A 20,309-nucleotide genomic window follows, 5' to 3' on the forward strand; every position below is an offset into this window, starting at 1 on the left:
GGTTTCCATTCCAGAACCTTCAGGAGGGAGCCCTTGGTCACAGCGTGCAGTGCAGACCTGTGTCCTCCAGAGACCGCTGTGCTGCGCCAGGCGCAGCCCCAGAGCTTTCTCAAACCTGGAGTGTCTGCCGCACTTTGCAAGGACACCGAAGAGGGGGCACGTCAGCGCTCCTACTTCCTCCCGACGCCGCCTCTGATTGGCTCCCGGGCTTATAAGAAACCAGTGAATGAGCGGCTGGTGCTGGCAGAAACTTGCTGGAGGTCTTTGGGTGGCATCGCCGTTTCGCCCTCATCTACCCGCGGGCGAGCCAAGCCCGGGGAGGATGAAGTCGTCCTGTGTCCTGCTCACCGCCCTGGTGGCGCTGGCTGCCTATTACATCTACATCCCCCTGCCCAGCTCCGTGTCCGATCCCTGGAAGCTGATGTTGCTGGACGCGACTTTCCGGAGCGCACAGCAAGTGGTGAGACGCAGCCCAGCGCTGATTCTCTCTTCCTCCTCCTAAGCAGTATTTGAAGGGGGAAACAAAATTTCCGGACCCTGTCCCCCGAGAATGCATATTTTTCTAACGCAATGTGGCTATCGCTTTTTAAGGTGGTTCGGTCTGGCATTTTCAGTGTCGCATTCGCCTCCTTCTTGCTAGCAGCGGGCTAGATCTGTCTGCATTGGTGACGGAGAAGGTGAAGTTCTTGAATAGAATTTGACAACTGTTTAACCCTTCATCTGTCCTAAATATCCACCTCTTCCTTGGCTTGCAACGTCAAAAAACCATCTTTCAGCATTTTATAAACCATCCCTCCCCCATTTTCGTTCTCCTGTAGGGGCCGGCAGAGAGGAAGTTAAATGTTTTAGGAAGGCTCTGGGAAAAACAGGCTCTCATGCCGGGCGACGCAGCCACCTTAAGAGCAGTAGCGGGCATGGGCGATCGCCCAGCGTCCCCTGACTGTGGAGCTCTCCATCCCCGGGGGCAGCAGTCAGGGCTCCTGTAAGCCCTTGAGGACCCGCGGGGCTCTCCCATTTCGTGCGTGGCATTTGTCAGCTCAGCCTGAGAGGCCAGGAGGCCTGGCTGGAGGCGAGGCGGCGGAGGCGGCAGCAGCCGGTGTTCGCATGATGCATTTGTGTTCTGTCTGCCCTGCAGCATTTATTTTACGTCCTTGGAGGAGAAAACATTTGCCTGAGCCAGGATACCCTGGCTTACCCTGCCAGGGCAACATTTCTCTCTACTGTATCATGGGTGTGTATTTTTTTCCCCCCGAAGACAGGAAAATATAACTGTCTCTGGTTTGTTCTATGGTAAGAGGTGCTGTTTTTAGTGCCAGAGAATCTAAAATCTAGACTAGGATCTGCAGACCAGGCTGAGCCCTCAGATTGAACAGTATTTCTGAGCAGCCTGCTCCATCTAAACTCCTAACCCTCCTCCAGAACCAAGTCTCCTCCCTTCCCCTACCCTTGGGCATTAAAGGTTATTTTTGTAAACTCCTTTTTTTCAGGACTGACTAGAGAAAGAGAGACAAAAAATCCTGATTTTCCTAGAGGATTGATGCTCCTTTTCCTGTCCATTCTAATTGTGTGTAGGATTACGTAGTCTCTGAGGCTCTGGCCTATCAAAAATCTCCTTAGCTAGGGCATTGTAGCATATTCCTAGTAGGAATTTGCTTTTCTTGAACCCAGCCACACTCTCCACCCAAGCCACCTGTTGTCTCTTAGGAAGGGTCTATGAAGCTATAGATCCACTTCCTTCCCTCCTGCCTGCTATAATGTTGACATGGTGGAAGAATGACCATCCCCTTCTCTAGCATTGCTTCCAAGATAGGCAGTCGTCATGTAGGAAGCCCTGCAATCCTTCTCCTCCTCCAGAAATTATGTAATTCCGGAGTAACATCCTTCAAAGATTCTGGGGTACAATGGTATTTACCTGTGTGGGTTAAATGGCCTTCTACAATAAGAATAATGGCTAATAAGAATAAGAAAAACAGGAAAAAAAGAATCAAACAGAAATTATTCTTAGTTTTCAGGTCACCAAGGAAGTATTCCCCACCATAAGTAATTTGGGAAAATCCAGGTTTGGAGAAGAGCCTTTTATCCTCAAGTAGGCTGCCAAACAATCAGAGGCAAGGCCTTTGGACCCCATGGTCCTTTACAGAATGTGCCCGCGGCTGTTGCTGGGAATGATAGTGTTAGTAAGGCCAAGTCACAGAGAAGGATGAGGTAACAAAATATGGTCATCTGACACTGTGGCTTGAGAGTGGGTTTGCACAGAAGTGCCTCTCATCACTTGTCTTCTGAACTGTGGGATATCAGCAAGATCATTCAGATCACATGGAAGCATATTCTACCCAGTAAAGCAATTTACCAATGTCACTTCAAATTATCCTGGGGAAAAGGCAATGTGGCTTTGCCTTTTTACACTGTATGTAAATAAGAGCATAACTGTTAGAGTCAGGCCTCCCTGAATCCCATCCCAGCCAGGCCACTTGGTGGCTGTGAGGTGAGGCAATTTACTAACCTTCTCTGATCCTCAGTTTTCCCTGTAAAATTGGGCTAATGGCTACCTTGTAAGGTTGCTGTGAGGTTTGGTAATGTATTTAAATGCCTGGAATTTGTTGTGGTTATTCTTTTAAAAGTTGTCCCAAAGGTCCACTATGGATTGTGGGGGAAATCGGTGGGATTGCCCAACTTTGCTGAAACAATATAACAAATGTAAACTGGAAGCATTTTATCTCATTGAATCCTGGAGAGCTACCACTAAATTGCATGCCAGATCATTTTAGTTAGAGTTGATTGGCTCAATTACAAAAGCAACTGAAGCTACTTCAGAGAGATGAAGCTTGGCCTACTTCTTAACACAGCAGGCACCTGCCTAGCATCAAGAAATATGAATGCTACCTTTATTCTGTTGACATTAGCAAATGTGTCACCCCTCTGTGCCCCTTCTTATCTCCTTTATCTTGTGCAGATAAGTCAGATTATTGAGATTATGTTCCTTGTACTTTTCTTCCTTGGGGTCCTCCAATATTACCTAAGAAGAAGCTACTTGGGATCTTTCTCTAAGTAATCTCAAATACAGATGCTACATTAGAATCACCTAGAGAGTGCCAATAAACCCCAATGCCCAAGTCACACTCTATACCAAATTTATTCAGTATCTCTGGGAGGTGAGTCCCAAGTATCAGTGGTTTTAAAAGCTTCTCAGGTGATTTCAATGTGCAGCAAAATTTGAGAACCAGTGCTCTTTAAGATAAATAAAATGCATTGCAGATGTAGATAATATATTTTCCTTAAACTGCTCAAGTTATATTGCACACATGTTACTGAGAATGAGCCCCTTTACATTAGCATGGATTAGTGTATCAGATTAGTTGGTTGATACTTGGGCTCTAAGAGTCTAAGGGGATAAAATACTAGCTAGGCAAATTTCAGTGTTATAGCAAAGCCATTGTAAGACTTGAGCAGTGGAAAAGCGCAAGCAAAAGGGGGTCTGGGAAGAGCAGTGGAGAGAGAGGTTTAGAGGAAGATTGGGCAACAGGAAACCAGAGGGACACAAGGAGGGAGTTTGGGCAGTTTACTGGTTTCAAAATGCTACGTAAGCAAAGATTTTTAAAAATGGTAATCCCAGTAGAGGTGAAGATACTGAGAAGTGTACACTGCTGAGTTTGGCAGTATCCGTTGGAAGCGTCTTTATTCTTTGACCCAGCAATTTCTCTGGATAAATTTCAGTAATCACGGATATAGGTAAAGCTGTAGCTATAAACATGGAAGCATTTTACAGGATCAGAAACCTTGTTCAACTAGTGCAAAAGCACTGCTATTTATGAGAAATATGGGGGAACATTCAGTAACCTTTTTTTCTTTCTTTTTTTGCAGCATTATTTAAAAGAATGAAAACATAAGAACAATAAGAAATTGAGTAAATTATGATAAACCCATATTTTGGAATACTATGCAGTCAAAAAGTTTAGGTTGTACAATAACAGTGAATGGCCTGCAAAAGATTTGTATTGTATGTTAAGTGGGAAGATGCTACAAAACAGCATATACGCCATTATCCCATTTAAAATATCTGTATATCAAAACATATAGTTATGTATATCTATATATATATATGTATAGAAAAAGCAGAAGGATATAATTTAAAATATAGTGATTTTTTCCTGGGCTGTAAGGTTATATCTTCACTTTTCACTTCTGTATATTCTAGTTTTTTTCTACAATGAACATGTAATAATTAGAATTTATTTAAAACCTTTTTTGTAGTAGGTTTTTGTAGACTTCCTACTTCTAAAGTGGAATTGATGTGCATACACATATCAATGTGGTTAATATTTTAGTAATTGTTCTATGAAGACAATCAGATTTCTTTAAAAAAGGCATCCTGGATCCCCTGATACAGCTGTCACAGTGGATACTGCATGCTCACTTAGAAGTAATTCCGATTGAAAGCCTACTGTTTGAGGTTTTAGGGAGATGCTAAAACGACCTAAAAGAAACTACAGCCTAGTAGAATGGAGAAGCCGTGTTAATATCCAGCTATTAAAAAGTTGGGAGCTGACAGGTATTACAGAAGAGGTACAGTTACAGAAGCTCATAGGAGAGAGAGGTTATGTACGGTTTAGAGGGCTGGTAAAGATGGTGACTAAAGGTAATAAGGGTATCTGAGGGAGTTCAGAGCAAGAGCTTGGCTTGTCTTATCTTGATCACCTCCTAACTTACTAGTTCTTATACTATGTATCTTTTCGATGACATAATGTAAAAGAGAGGTTGTTGAAACTGATATTTCTGCTGAATGTCCCACCTATTTCTTATGGATGACAGTGCTTCTGGACTAGTTGAGCATGATTTTTCATCCTGTAAAATGTCTCCAACCCTGTTGAAATCTAAAGTGATCTCACCTGGATTTTCTGTGCATGCTGTGCCTTCGGGCTGTGTGGGAGTGGTTTAACTGACAGCTCAGCTGGATGTTATGCAGAACTCCAACTTGCAAACCTTTTTCATAACCATTCATGACCTGAAATGTTGACTAATGTCAGGTAAATTTCAAGTCAGGAACTTGAAAACATTAGTAAATAATAAGCTTTGTCTACCTTCTTCCAGACCTGCTCTGATACATATTTCTTCACGTAAATTAGAGAGTTCACCAACCACAATAATTTTTAGCTGATTTGATGGGATTTTCCTTAAACACCTGGCAGCAGAAAGGCTTTAAGAATAGCTTCAAGGGGAGTATTTAACCAGTACTAGTTCTGACAGGTGAGCAGCCTGGGTTGGTCTCTGTAGACAGCACCTCCTGGTGGATCCCAATCGAACATTAAGGTCAGATTGATTCAGCTACGAGATCTGTTAGACAATGCCTAATTTATAGTTTCATTATTTATTTTTCCTAGAACTCTACACATATAGCCCTGAGCACAGAAATGCCAACATTATTACTTTATTTTAATGGGACATCCAATTTGTAATATGTGGCTTGAGCTTGATCTGAAGACATTTCTGTGAGGTGTGAAAGTGCAATAATCATTCTTAAACATTCTATTAATGCGCAATTACATTTTTTAAAATAGTGATGGGGCTGGCCCAGTGGTGTAGTGGTTAAGTTCGTGCACTCTGCTTTGGTGGCCTGGGGTTCACAGGTTCGGATCCCAGGCGTGGACTTACACACTTCTGGTAAGCCACACTGTGGTGGTGTCCCTTATACAAAATGGAGGAAGACTGGCACAGATGTTAGCTCAGGACAATCTTCCTCAAGCAAAAAGAGAAGGATTGGCAACAGATGATAACTCACGGCCAGTCTTCCTCACTGAAAAAAGAAAGAAAAAAATAGTATATTTTTATTTTTACTGCCACATAAAACTGTGGGAACTGTTTACCACTTATTTTCTCCTTCATTTTATGTTTATAAAGAATTAAGAAATGTAATTGAATTTCCAAGTGGCAAACCTAGCTATATTTCCTACCTAATCTGTGACATATTATGAAATTTTAACAATCTATCTTTGTGTTTCCAAAATAAAATTAAAATCATACCATTTGGAAGTCATCATTCATTCATTAAATATTAACTGAACACCAGTGCTAGGAACTGGCAAAACAAAAATGAAAAGGCACCTACCGAATTTTGAGGAGTTTACAGTTGAGTAAGGGGGAGATAAACCTATTGCTAGTTACAGAGTGTGCACCTGAAGGATGGAAGAAGAGTTATGATAGAGGCATTTATGGGTTGCTGCAAGAGCCTTATTTTTTGGGGGGGGGGGGGCGGCGGAGAAGATTTGCCCTGAGCTAACATCTGTGCCAATCTTCCTCCATTTTCTATGTGGGTCACCACTACAGCATGGCTGATAAGTGGTGTAGGTCCGCACCCAGGATCCAAACCTGCAAACCCTGGGCTGCCAAAGCAGAGTATGCCAAACTTAACCACTAAGCCACAGGGCCGGCCCCTGCAAGAGCCTTAAAAAGGACATCTAATGTAGACCTGATCATCGGGAACTTTGACATCTAATCTGAGTTATCAAAGTTGAGTGTTTACAGTAAAAATAACTAACGTCTTTTAAGCACATAGTGAGTATTTACTCTGTGCCAGATTCTGTGCTATGTGCTTTGCAGGTAATTCATTTAGTCCATGCTATAATCCTATGAGGTGAGTGTTCTTATTTTCCTTATCTAACAAAGGAGGAAACTGAAATGCAAAGAAAGGTAACTTGCTCAAGATGACACAGTTTATAAGAGGTGGAATCATGATTCAGCTCCAGCCTGTGCTCTGAGCTCAGGAGCTTAACCATTGTACAGACTGTCTTGCCATGGGAGCTAGCTGAGTGAAAGAGGTGGAGGAGGGGAAGAGAGGGGAGAAAAAAGAGTGAGAAGGGCACTCCAGCCAGAAGGGACATTCCAATGGGAGAGGATGTTACAGCTAAGGAACTAAAAGTGGTTTAGGCTGGCTGGAGCATAAAGCTTAATAGTCAGGAGATGAGGCAGGAAGGAAGCACAGGCCAGATAATGAAGGGCTCTGTGGGCCAAGAAAGGAGCCACTGAAAGATTTTTAGCAGGGAAATCACGTGGTCAAATCTGTGTTTTAGAACGGTCTTTCTCAGTGGCAGTGTAGAGACTAGAGTTTAAGAAAGCAAGTGAAGGTGAGAGACCACTTAGGAAGTAATCCAGGTGAGAGGTGAGAGCGTGAACTAATAAAGTAGGGCTGGTTGGGAGTGAAGCTGACCGGAGATGCTGGCGGAGGAATAGTGTGGAGTGAAGGAGGGGAAGGAGTCAAAGTTGACTCCTGGGACAGACTCTGGAGTAACTGGGTGAATGCTGATGATGACCCTGAGTTAGGAAGAAGAGCAGATCTGAGAGTGAAGATCCAATAGAGTTTTGGACCTTGTTCTGCAGTGTCCATGCAACTAGTCCAAGGATAGCTGTTCATAAATAGCTTGTATATACAAGACCAGAGCTCAGCAGAGAGAGAGAGCTGGGCTGGAGATATGGGATTTGGGAGTGGTCAGTGAATGGGTGGTGGTGGAAGTAGCGGGAATGAATGTGTATGGACTGAGAGTAAGAGTGGGAGATCCTACCAAGGATACCCCGGAGGCACCAGTGGTGAGATGAAGAGGAGGCTAGCCCTAATAGAAAGGAGACCCTAAAGAACATAATTTTTATTATACCTTACGTTTATGTAGCACTCTAGGTTTCACAGAGGGTTTCACTTCTATCATCTCATTTTATTTTTACAGTAAATCACTGGTTGGCATTAGTTATTTCCATTTGTCAAGCGAGGCAGCTGAAGTTCAGAAAGGATCAATGACATCCCCAAGGTCACATGGTTAGTTATACTGGCCAAACAGGGACTGGAATCAAAATTCCTAGACTCTCAGTTTCATTCTCACTGCTGGGCCAGGCTGACCTGGAAACAAAGTCCTCCATGATGGACTGGCTCCTTTTTTGTCCCGGATGTTGTCTCTCTGACAGGCCCCTCATAGCTGCGGCCACGCGTATGGGAATACTCATGATAACTTTGTCACTAGTACACGGTATCCTGACTTTTTTTTTAATGTCCCACGGTTAAATTCATCTACACTAGTGTTTCCCAACCTTTTTTCATGCAAGAGACTTGATGACATCCGTAAAGATGCCGGGGGAGACTGGAGGAAATATGGGGGGAATCTGCATGGGCTTGAATGACAGAATTCACAAGATTTATAAAGAGAACTATGCAAATGGTTCTCAAATAGAATGCCAACACTGGTAAGTTTTTAATAGTTACAAAAAATGGTTTTAAGTTTTTACCCCCATAAAACACCTAAATATTGATATCTTGTGGCCTACCTGCTGGGAAGCTCTCCTCTCTATAGTTGGTAACTATTTAAATACATGTTTATTATTACTGCTATTAAACACAGTCTCCACGTTGCATATACCCAGGTAGCCATATAATTTATTGTCCAAACCAGAACTTTTTTGAGAGTGATAAGGGCTGCTATTAGTAATCACGCCAGAACAACCATTTTAAACCAGAATTATTCCCAGAGAAATCTGAACAGATGCTCACCTACATTTCTTTGACTTGCGTTGACCAGCATAATCAAGTCAAAGTTGTAGAATGATCCCTGTGCTCCCTGTTCTGCCCAAATCTGACTGTTAACCTTCCACTAACTCCTCACTCCCTAGCTTCCTGTCCCCCAGGATAGCAGCAGAATAAAAATACTAAGTTCCTTAGCTGGCGCTTAGGGCCTGCCACAGCCTGGTACCATTCTGCTGAATCTAGCCTCACTGTGTTCCCAGGACAGTCCACACTCTCTGTCTGACACCTTTCCTCCTGTTGTCACCTCACCTCCCACCCCCTTACTTTGGCCACATCCCACACATCTTTCGACACCTACTCAAAAATCATCTCTTTTGGATACTTCCCCTTTTTCCCCAGTCAGCCTTAATTTCTCTTTCCTTTGCATTCTGCTAGCATTTTGTTTTTCTTTTATGGCTCTTATATTTCTTTCCCTATGTTGATATTTATGTACAAGCTCCCCACCAAATCATAAGTTTTCTCACCTATCATAGGCATAAATTCTCTCTTAATGTTTTAGGCTTTTTTTTGGTTTGAAGGTCATTCACGATAGAGAAAATGGGAATTCGTGGTTCCGCTTTCTTTCGTTCTTCTTGTTACTTTATTTGCCCCAAGGGGCAGACCTAGTGCTTCCATGTGCTTCTGACTCTGAATTTACCCAAAAATGGCTTTTTGTTGTCCTTTGCAACTCTTTTTTTGCAAGCCTTGCTGTCTTCTGGGTTTCTAACTTCCTCATAGTATTTTTGCAGACTTATGTTTGTTTTTGAATTTGTAATGAATTATGTGCCTGTTTCTAGCTAAGCAGAGTTACAGGCTGTCTTCTTTAAAGATGGCTCTCAAATCCCACATTCATTTGATATCATTCTACCTTTTCCTTTTCCTCCTGAATGGATAATTGATGAATGCCCCGTAAGAAATTAATTTGACTGCCCCTCTTCTGTGCTGCCTGTGCCATAATAGTCTCTCTGCCCTGAGACTCAAATTACCTTTTCTTTGACTGTTCTGAAGTCTGCTTTTTTAAACTCAAAATGTTTATTTCACTAGTCCTAGCTTATGCATCAGTTCTGAGATGGGGTCACTCTGTCCCAAGGTTTCAGTCACTTCCATTTCATGGCACAGTTCTTCCTTGTCAGTGAGAAGCAAGTCTAGGGCAGCAATAACCCCGGCCTCCCTGACTTTCTTAGCAAGGCAAGTCAATTCTTCTGCTTTTAGAAGATGATCTGCTTTTAATAGAAAAAGATTGCTGGCAGATATCTGCATAATCATGGATCTATTTACTGAATGGTAAACACAACCACCTTGTGAGGTAGCAGTTAATGTCCTCATTTTGTGAGAAAGGAAATAGAAGCTCAGCAAGGTTAAATAACTGGTTCAGAGACACATGACTGCCTAGTGAGGCTGGCTGTGAGCCAGGTCTGCTCGTCTCCATAGCCCTTTCAACTCTATTCCACAGCTTCCTATTATGACCGTTCAGTCTCCCCTCTTCCCCTTCCCACCAGGCCCTCCACTCTGAAATTGTTTGTACTAGTTGGGTGATCCACATTAAGAAAGCATCACAGGGAAGAAGTGTATTATATACTTACAAATTTCAGTCCCGGAAAATTTTAATATATATTACACATTGAAAAGTGTTCCATGGTTAAATAAGACTGGGAAATGCTGAGTTAAACAGAGTTACCCGGGATTTCTTTTTTAACTGTAAAACATTTCAAAATTCCTACCATACTAATATGTATGTTGAATCTTAGAGAATAGACACTAAGACCCAAATTTAAGTGACTATAGATCCTTATTTTACAGGAAAACCTCATAATACTGATGGTATATTTACCGAATTTGGGGAACTGTTTTCATAGTGTTTAAGAGCATGGATTTTGGGATCAGGGAGACCTGTGTTCAAATCCAGACTCTGAGCATTAGCTATGTGACCTTGAAGAGTGTGTTTAACCTATGAGTTTGTTTCCTGATCTAGTAAACGTTCACGTGACTTAGCCATAATGTTATTGTGAAGACTGCATGAGATAATGTGTATAAAGCATCATTGTTTGTCATCATCATCACACATTACTTAATATGTAAAGCACTTGGAACAGTACCTGGCGCATAAGAAATATATTTAGTCCCGATCTGATTTTTGGCAATTGTCTGCAGTAGACTCCAATAGTAATATGCTGTTTTTTATTCTTTTGTTTTCACCATTATTCTTGTCAGTCTGCTACTGCTCTCAGGTTTATGGATTTCTATACAGGTGTAGATCTTCTTAACCTGGACTGCTGTTGGCTACTGCTGCCGGGTTTAAATCCTGGCAGTAGCAGTTGCTAGTTGTGAAATTAGTTGGGCAAGTTACTTAAATTCTCTAAGCTTTAGTTTCTTTATCTATAGAAGTGGGATAGTGACACTTTTAGTGCCTCCCTGAAGGCTTGCTATATGGATTAAATGTGATTGTGTGTATAAGATTCTTAGCACAGTGGTTGGTATATAACGAGAACTAAAAACCTCTTCCTATGGTTAAAGTTCTAGTGTCCATGGGCTTATTAGTTTGCTGATGTTCTAATTGGATATATGAATCATCCACATCATCATCGCTAACTCATATTGTTCTATTTTACATGTATATTACCTTAATCTTTATAACAACCCTGTGATATAAGTACTGTTTTTATTCCTATATTGTAAATGAAGAAATTGAGGCACAGAAGGGTTAAGTAATTTGCCCAAGTTACACACCCAGAGCCAGAATTCTAATTCAGGCATCATGGCTTTGGAGTTAGTGCTCCAAAAGCTGGAGAAATGGTAGGTCACTTAGACTATCGCTGTCTTAGATCAAAGATCTCCACCAGGCTTTGCCAAGGTATCAGTCCGTTTTAGAATATTATGTGTCAACTGAAAAGAGTTCCTTAGAGTTTAGGTACCTAAGGTATAGCTGGTGACGTGACATTTTGTTATATAAATTAAAGTGCTTTACTTGAATTCGGTCCCGATAGGCTATCTTGCTTCCATGTGAAGGTAGCGAAGAAGTGCTTGCAAGCAGGGTTGATGTTTTCCTCAACAAGTGGCTTTGGATTTTCTCAAATGATTGCCGTCTGTTGGGCCCGGACATCTGGCCTATAACTATGGAAAGGATGACTTTGACCGCAAAAGTTATTAAAGGCAGGTGTCTTCAATTGACCACCATCATAGAGGAAATTCACCTTGGCCTCTATCATTAGTTAATTGAGCAATCATAATGTGCTGGGCACTGGGGTTATAGCAATTCACAAAACAAACAGCATTTGGCCTTCCTGGGGCTATAATCCTGTGCCAAAAATATGTGACAAATAATTATATAAAGGAAAATGTAGGAAATATGGGGAAATTTATTGGCAGGTCAGTGATAATTGAAATCCAGTAAAGACATGAAATCCCCTAAGGAAACAGCGTTGAATGAAAGAGAATAGTTTTAGAGTTGCCGAGAAGAAGTGGAGCCAACAAAGGAGACAGAGCAGTCAGGGAACAGAGGAAAACAGGGGAAATATTGTCAAAGAAACCAGTGAACCACCAGGTGGGGATGGTCATCTGTGTTGAATTCTCCTGAGAGATTGAGGAACATGAGGATGAAATCAGCCATCAACTCTGTATCCTGGTGGACCCCTCAATGTTTCAGCCACAGATGTATCAGCCCGGCAACTGTGGCTTGTACATTTCAGCCTTTCAACCTGTAGCCTGTTTGTTGGAACCACTTCAAGGATGTCTGCCAAAACTAATGTCTTGACTTTGGCAAGTTGATATTGAGCTATCATTTCTGCCTGGAAATAGCCAAAATATTTTACAGCTTGTGATTAAAACCTGAGGTGGAGGTTACTGATGGATATTACTGATGTACTAAATAGTTTTATATATAAATATATGTAATAGTTTTATATATATATATAACATTTTAGTACATTTAAAAAATAAATATATATTCAAAAAAAAATTAAACAAGGGGAATTAAGTAAAGAAACTTCCCTTCCCCAAATAACTAACTTTAACGTTGGTTGGTTCATCTATGTGGAAACATATTTTAAAATCTGGACTTTTTTTTGTTTTGTTTTGTTTGTGTGTGAGGAAGATAAGCCCTGAGCTAAAATCCATGCCAATCCTCCTCTTTTTTTTTTTTTTTTTTTTTTTTTGCCGAGGAAGACTCGCCCTGAGCTAACATCCGTGCCCATCATCCTCCACTTTATGTGGGACACCGCCACAGCATGGCCTGACAAGCGGTGTGTCAGTGCGCGCCCAGGATCCGAACCCCGGGCCGCCAGCAGCAGAGCACGTGCACTTAACCACTATGCCATGGGCTGGCCCCTAAAATCTGGACTTTTATATGCTAAGTAGCTTTTCCTGTCTGCTTCAAAATGAGGTTCACAACAGATGAATATTCAACTTGTTCCCTTCTAGACTGATGCCTATTAATTCTATGGTTAGCAGTGGACGGTTTAAATGCACATACTATACTTTGTCAAGGACAGTGGGCCAGCATTTTACAGGACACACCACGTGCCAGGTTTGGGTCTGAGCAGCCACAGAAGCTCCTACTGCCCCAAACTAATAACTTGTCAGTCTTATTTCCCCATATAGCCAACTAAAATTGCATAATTCTGCAGCTTAAATGAAGATAGATCTTGGATGAAAAGAAAAAACATTGTTATTGGTTATATCTACAGAAGGAACCTCTTTGGAAGTGATTTTCCATTACTCTAAAAACATTAACATGATTTCCTGACTCCATAAAAGCATATTTTTGGGCAAATCATAGAATTTTAACTGCTTAGAAAGTTGGACTTTCATTTGAGTGTTTTCAGTGGTTAAATGTCTTTATGCCGTTCTCTCCCCTCCCCCACCACCATTTTTTTCCATTTTCATGTTTCAAACAGTGGCAAACAACCATGGGTAGCATTTTTAAGTTCTATATACCTGTTATCCTTAAAGTTGTTGCAATACAGATTGGTCCCCGTGGTTTTATGTGCACGTGCGAGAGCCAGGTTTACTTAGAGTCTTTTTGTAAACACTGAAGTTACACTTAAATGTATAGTGTTACACTCTGTTACAGCTCTTCCTCTCTCTGTTCATAGAGGAAAACCAGGCATTATTCATTCTCTAAAATGCCAATGTATTTTCAGCAAACTAATCACCTGGAACATGCTAGACACTGCAGAGATCTTGAGGTGCTCACATCCTAGTTTGGAAAAACCAACAAGTAGGCAATTCCAAGAAAACATGCTGAGTGCTGCAGTTTATGGTCCAGAGTGGGCACTGTGGGAGCCCAGCAGAGGAAGCCTCTTATGTCTGGGGAACTCAGGCAGTGGATCCCAGAGGAAGTGCCGGCTGAGCTGAGTCTGAAAGGATGAGAAGCAGCACATCAGACAGACAGGGAATGACGGGCATTCCAGGAAGAGAAAACAGCAGGTGCAAAATTCTGGGAGAGTATGGCACACATAGGGAGCTACTTCTATTGAGTTTCTGAAAGGTAAAAAATAAAAGTTTGAAGGAGATCTTTAGACAACCAGTCCATGGGTGGAACTAGTCTCAGTCTTGTGTTGTTAAGATATATTTCACCGTCTGGGCCGGCCCCGTGGCTTAGTGGTTGGGTGCGCGCGTTCTGCTGCTGGCGGCCAGGGTTCGGATCCCGGGCGCACACCGACGCACCGTTTCTCCGGCCATGCTGAGGCCGCGTCCCACGTACAGCAACTAGAAGGATGTGCAACTGTGACGTACAACTATCTACTGGGGCTTTGGGGGAAAAAATAAATAAATAAAATTATTAAGAAAAAAAGATATATTTCACTGTTTTAATTGTGGTAACTTTAAGTAAGTTAATAGTAGGATTATGAAAGCACACAACCAATGTATGATTTTTTCAAGAATAAGTATTACTTGGCAAATTAAGCTTTAAACTACTTATTAAAAATATTCTCTGTTACAAACCTGTAAAGTAGTATTTAAATTTTGGTGGCCAAATATATGTTGATTGAAAACAATTTGTTTTTCTAACTGTTTGGTTTTAGTGGCCGTTTGTCTTAAACAAAAACTTCTTTAAGTCAGTCTTTCTTGTCGTGTCCCTATGGCACTGCTTCAGAAAGTCATTCTTTGTTTAGAGTTTGAAACAAACACAGCAGTTGTTGGCAGCTATGGTGGCTTACTTGAGACAAACGCTTCTTGCGTGTTTGTCAGAGGAGTTGGGTGTAAGGTTAAAGAACCTGAGCTCTTGTTTTAACCCCCAACTCCCCAGTCTAGTGTCCCTCTCACCCTGATTTTTCTCTCTCATTCCACCCTGTTCTTCCCTTCCATAGAACAGACTGCCATCTGTAATTGTTTAATTACTCCTAAGTAGTTTGTCTCCCTAAGTAATTCTGTCTCCCCTAACAGGCTGGAAGCTCTGTGAGGGGAGGGAGCATGTCTGTGGGCTTCATCACTGTGTACCCAGCTCCTAAAAGTCCCCGGCACAAAGTAAACACTCACATTTGCTGAGTGAATAATGGTGAGTGACCCAAAGTCCCTGGACAGCTTCTACAGTAAAGAGGGGGGTGACAACATCCTGACAGGAAATTTTCCCTGTACATTCCCACATCTCAAATAAGGCAACATCATTGGATCAACCAGGAAACTATGTTTGCTTTTGCCCTGGATTCCTGTCCCTTCTCCACGAAGAGCCCAAGTATGAAAATGATAAAGAGTCAGCTGCCTACTTTTTCAGAAAGCATGAACTTAGAAGCAATAATGAAAGGAAACATAACATATATTCATCCTTTCAACAATTATATCGAGCACTAATTATGTACTAGGCAGTATGGTAGACCTAGGAGAACAGAGGTGAAGGAGGTAGATATAGGAACTGATAGTGACAATACAACAAATGTCAGAAGTAGATGCTTCTGTACTAGAGAGTACTGGGGCAGGAGTGACTGAGGAGTGAGTTGAACAGGGTGCCACAGAGCAGGAGGCATTTGAGATGGATACCGAAGGATGAACTGGAATTTGGTCATGAGAGGAAGCAGGAGAAATTCCAATAAGAGATGGAACCCTACAGTTCACCCTTCTGTATCTTTGAGGAAGGTAGATACTGCATGGGTGAGACAGACAAGCTGTGCAGGCAAAGGTGTGTACAGGGAAGTGGTGTGTAGGAATGTGAGTAGGTAAAATGTGCATTTAGGCAGTAGGTGGATGTCAGAGGGTGGAGAATGTTCTTTAAGTTCTATAATCCCTGGCTGTCACAGCTACTTTTAAAATTTTTCCCATAGAAGCATCCTTTAGTAAATTAGAGGACTGAATTGTTTTTTATCTACCATAACAGGTATATAATTATGCTATAGAAAATTTAGAAAATAGAAAAATTCACCTATAGTCTTAACATAACACAGCTACCATTTGCTTTTTGTTATAGTTGTTTTCAGGCTCTCTTTGTGTGTATATGTTGCTTACCTTTGTGAGACGCTGTCACACAGAACATACAATTTTATGCATAATTTATTTTATTTATCATTATACCAGAAGGAGGTACCACATTATTAATGTATAGTATTCCCTTCTCTTTATAATGGATGCATCAAAACTTATGTGCTATTTTTAATGTAACTATTCCCCTATTACCAGAAACTTAGACTGTTTAGTTACTTGCTATTATAAATAATGTTACAGTGAACATATTTGTGAATATAATCTTTTTGTTTTTAGGACTTTTTCTCAAGAGATTCCCCAAAATTAGAACTACTAGATCAAAGAGTATAAATATTTTTGCAGGTCCTGTTTCTATTTCCAAGTTATTTTCCTATTTATATGGCTAATAGCAATGTGAGAGAAGACCAGTTGTACTGTACTCTTTCCAGCATGAACTATTATAATTGACTTTTTAAACTTTGGTAATTTAATAGCTTAAATGGATACCTTGTTTACTTGTAATTTCTTTGAAAACAGTTGAAGTTAGAATTCTTGTTCATTCCTTCAATTACTATTTATTGCACATATATTTTGTATCAGCTCTATTCTGGAGAAAAAGTAGTAAACAAGTATAATTCCTGCTCTCACACTTTATATTCTTCCACTTAAGGAAAGAAACTTTCATTTAAAAAAAATACTTGAGAGGTAAAATATTTTCACAAAATTCATACAGCTGGTAAGCAACTAAGAAGGGATTCCAACCTGGTCTTTCATTTCAATCCCATGGTTTTTGCAATCCGCTACACTACCCTGCAGAAGGAAATATAGGGGCTTGTCATCAGGGTGCCTGTTCCTCCAAGTATCTTTCTCTAAGCTTTAATCTAATGGTGATGCCATTGATAGTACTCAGAATGTGTCTATAAAACATTTTTTAGAAATTTTATTCCAAGCCGTTTCACAAGGTGCGCGTGAACATCAGTCTCATTGCTTCATAGTTTCTCCTTGTTTATGAACAAAATACAGTCCTCAGCTTGATTATACATCTTGTTATCTGGAGGAACTTTAGCTTTTCCAGAAATCAATTCAACCTCAGGGAAAGAAGATTTGTCCCCATTAAGGGTATACAAAGGAGTGAACCAACGTCTCTGGAAGCAGTTGTAAAAAAAAAAAAAAAAAAAGTACTTTAGTCAGTGGTAGCCATGTTGGATCACATGTGTGAACTCCCTACTTTGCAAGGGTGAAGACATTTACATGCTGTGCAAGTTGTTTTGGTTTTCAGTTTGCGTGAGGACTGTCAGCTTCCACTGCTGCTTGGGTTGTAGGGCTCTGTGTGTCCAGAGCATCTGTGGGTTTCCACCAAGTGTTTAACGCATCTGTCAACCTCAGGGAGAAGCACCGTGACCCCTAGCACAGTATTGGGCACCTATCATAAGACCGGTTATAAATACCCACTTCCTGGCATCCTTGGTAGGGGGTAAAGGAGACAGCAACCAGGCAGCTGGGACTTTCTTTCATACTTATATTTATCATATATCATATTATAGTATATTCTCTTTAACACATTTCCCCTTCTCTTCTAACTCTAACCCAGTTAATTATCTCAAAAAAATTAATCTTTGTCCCCCCCATTTCTTTTGTGATCCCCCATGAATGACCATAATTACCTCTAACTGTACTCAAATCAAGGAAAAGGAAATTTGTGTGTTTTGAAGGGAAAAGAAATTTTAAAAAGAAGCAAGTGCATCAGCCTCTGCAGTCCTTGAGAGGACCTGTAAATCCCATTCCGATTCCCCATAATCCCATGTCCATTGTCATTGCTCTCTAATTAAACTGCATCTATGCATTGTCATAATTTAAAATATAAAGTAAATAAAACCAAAAAAGTCAAATATTTCGAATTTTATGCTTGATTTTGTTTACTATTATCCAGGTTGGAGGATAGAGCACTGTCAATTATGTGTATTGTTTATATGAAAAAATGTGATCTGACTTGCAAACAACCAGCCTGAGAGCCAGAGACTGACTTGCAGATATGTTATTTTTGGGCCACACTGTATATTAATCATTTTTAAATTCATTGCCAACACTTAAAATTCAGGATCACACAATAATCTGGACTTCCTGCTTCTCTGGCAACACTGGGCCAGAATTTCCACATCACACAATCACCTGGGGGAGAGTAACATCTTCTTCCTTATTCAGGACATTGTGTCTCTAGTTTGCCACAAGCCTTCCCACTTCCTGATGTTTTACACCTGTTTTACTCATTTGCATTAGCTGCCTTGGCCCCTGAAGACATGAATTTATGACTTATGTTCTACAATGAACATTCATTTAATGTTTCATGTAGTTAACAAATATTTATTGAACAATTTTCATTTTACACATGTATTCCAAATGGTTCCTATGCTCAAGGGGTTCAGAATCTATTTGGGGAGACAAGACATAATCACACAGCAAGTAAAGTAATATAAGAGCATAAGCCTAGAGATGTCCGGAGGCAGTAAGTACATGAGTAATTTTCAAATGGGCAGTACAATTCTGGCTGTGAGCTCAGAAAAGGGTGAAGACTGTGAGCCAGAATGACCTTGGAAGGGTTAAGATCAAAGCTGTACCTTGAAGAGTGGGTCAGAATAGCGTTGCAGGAAGGCTAGGGGAAAGGATGAGAGAAGGAAATTATATAAAATATGAACAAAAGCAAGTTGGTAAGAATGAGCATTTTGGGGAACTGTTTGATAAGCCTGTGTGGTTGGATAAAGGAGCTGTTTAGAAGAATATAGGCTACCACTCATCAGTGAAAACAGACCTCCATCTTTTAATTCTCCCTATCATTGTCCATTCACTTCACAATTGTTCTGGAAATGCCCAAACAGAAAGGCAGCAAGCAGTTTGTGCAAACACTGGTGCACCTCCCTTTATGCAAAGCATGTTTTCCACTTTCTTAAAACTCCTTCTTTGTGTTACTTTTTCCTAGTTCTCCCTTCCCCAAGAAAAAATGGAGAGGAGGAGTTGATTGTTGTCATAGTATGGTCTCTAGAATCAACTGGGAAAACTTGGAGAAAATAAAAAGGAAGCACAGAGAGGAGGAAAGGGCAGTTTGGCGTGTACTACCAACTTTTTAGAGGGGCCCAGGTTCACTCAACCTGTTCATCTAAAGACTAGGGCCCCCATCTGAAGAGTCTCACCTTCAGTTCACATTCTGGGCTTGTTCCTTTAGTTCCCTGGAACCCCTGAGAAAGATCCTTAGGATGGCTTTGCATGCCCAGGTCCCAATGTTTAGTGTCGCATAAAAGTTGTGTAACTGGGGAAACCCAGCACAGCCCAATGTCTGATCGGATGTAGAATCAGGCTGAAATAATAAGATCAAGCATCCACGCTCTCACCTCCCCCCACAGGCATATACTATGTGAACATTTGCAGTTCATTCCAGGGCAAAGGGTTGGATATTGAGTGTGCTGGAGACCAGAAAGAATTGGATCCAGCAGAGGCGAAGTAATACTTAGAGAGCTCACAGTCCCTGGCCTGGGTCTCCGAGCTGGATTAGAGCCCTGGCTCTGGCCCCAAAATAAAGCAGGGCCTTGGTAAGTCATTCAAATGCAGATTCAGTGTTGATCTGTAAAACTAGGGGGCTGGACTAGGCAAGGCCTTCCCAAACCAGTTTTAAGGAAATTTAATAGGTATGAAAAGATTCAAGACTAAGCAGAGTTAAATAAATTTCTCTTTTACTACTGGGACTTGGGTCTTTAAAAAGATCATGAATTTCTGAGAGAAAAATTGATATGCCTCATTTCCTAAGTTTAGTTAATCACAGGATCACAGAACCCTTCACTCTGTTCTCTGTGCAAAATTATCTCCCCAAACTGCTGTTCCATAGAACTCAGTTTGGGAAAAGCTGCTCTGTGGTTTTCCTTCCAGCTCTAACATTCTAACGTTCTAAGTGTGTAAAAAGGCAACAAAAGCCTAGGAAGCCAGAGATGTCAGAGACCTCGGGGACCAGGTCAGCAGATAGTGAGGATTTAGAATGATGCTATTGAAACATGGATGCTGTAGCTCTAGGTCTGACAGGCAGATGGAACAGTAAAGTGGGAGGGCAGAATTAAAAGAACAAAAATAGGTATACAGTAAAGCAATTTTTCTATGAAGGGGAGAGAAAGAAAAGTTACGGTCTCAGAAACTTTCTGAGATAAACTGGAACTTTTTCCATAGAGAAGTAGTGTAAGAACATGGAACTACGAATCTGCTGACCTGAGTTCTTGTCCAAAGATGTCAGTAACTGGATGATTCGGGGCTTGTCATCCACCTCTCTGGGCATCAGTTTCCTCAATTTTCAAAGAAGAGAGTCTCTATATATGGGCCTTTTAGGTTTTGAAATTGTTTG

At 41.1% G+C, this 20,309-nt stretch overlaps 1 protein-coding gene across 1 annotated transcript in view; it reads left to right on the plus strand.

The window, feature by feature from the left end:
* The first annotated feature begins 209 nt into the window (after positions 1-209).
* The window catches only part of NCEH1 (neutral cholesterol ester hydrolase 1), a 62,808-nt gene continuing 42,708 nt past the window's right edge, over positions 210-20,309 (plus strand). The window contains exon 1 of the mRNA XM_004424728.3: positions 210-460. Coding sequence (XP_004424785.1) covers positions 227-460 — 234 coding nt within the window. The 5' untranslated portion in view covers positions 210-226. The remainder of the gene's footprint in view (positions 461-20,309) is intronic.

Source organism: Ceratotherium simum, chromosome 15 (genome assembly GCF_057802395.1).
Source record: "Ceratotherium simum simum isolate JZ-2026a chromosome 15, ASM5780239v1, whole genome shotgun sequence".
NCBI lineage: Eukaryota > Metazoa > Chordata > Mammalia > Perissodactyla > Rhinocerotidae > Ceratotherium > Ceratotherium simum.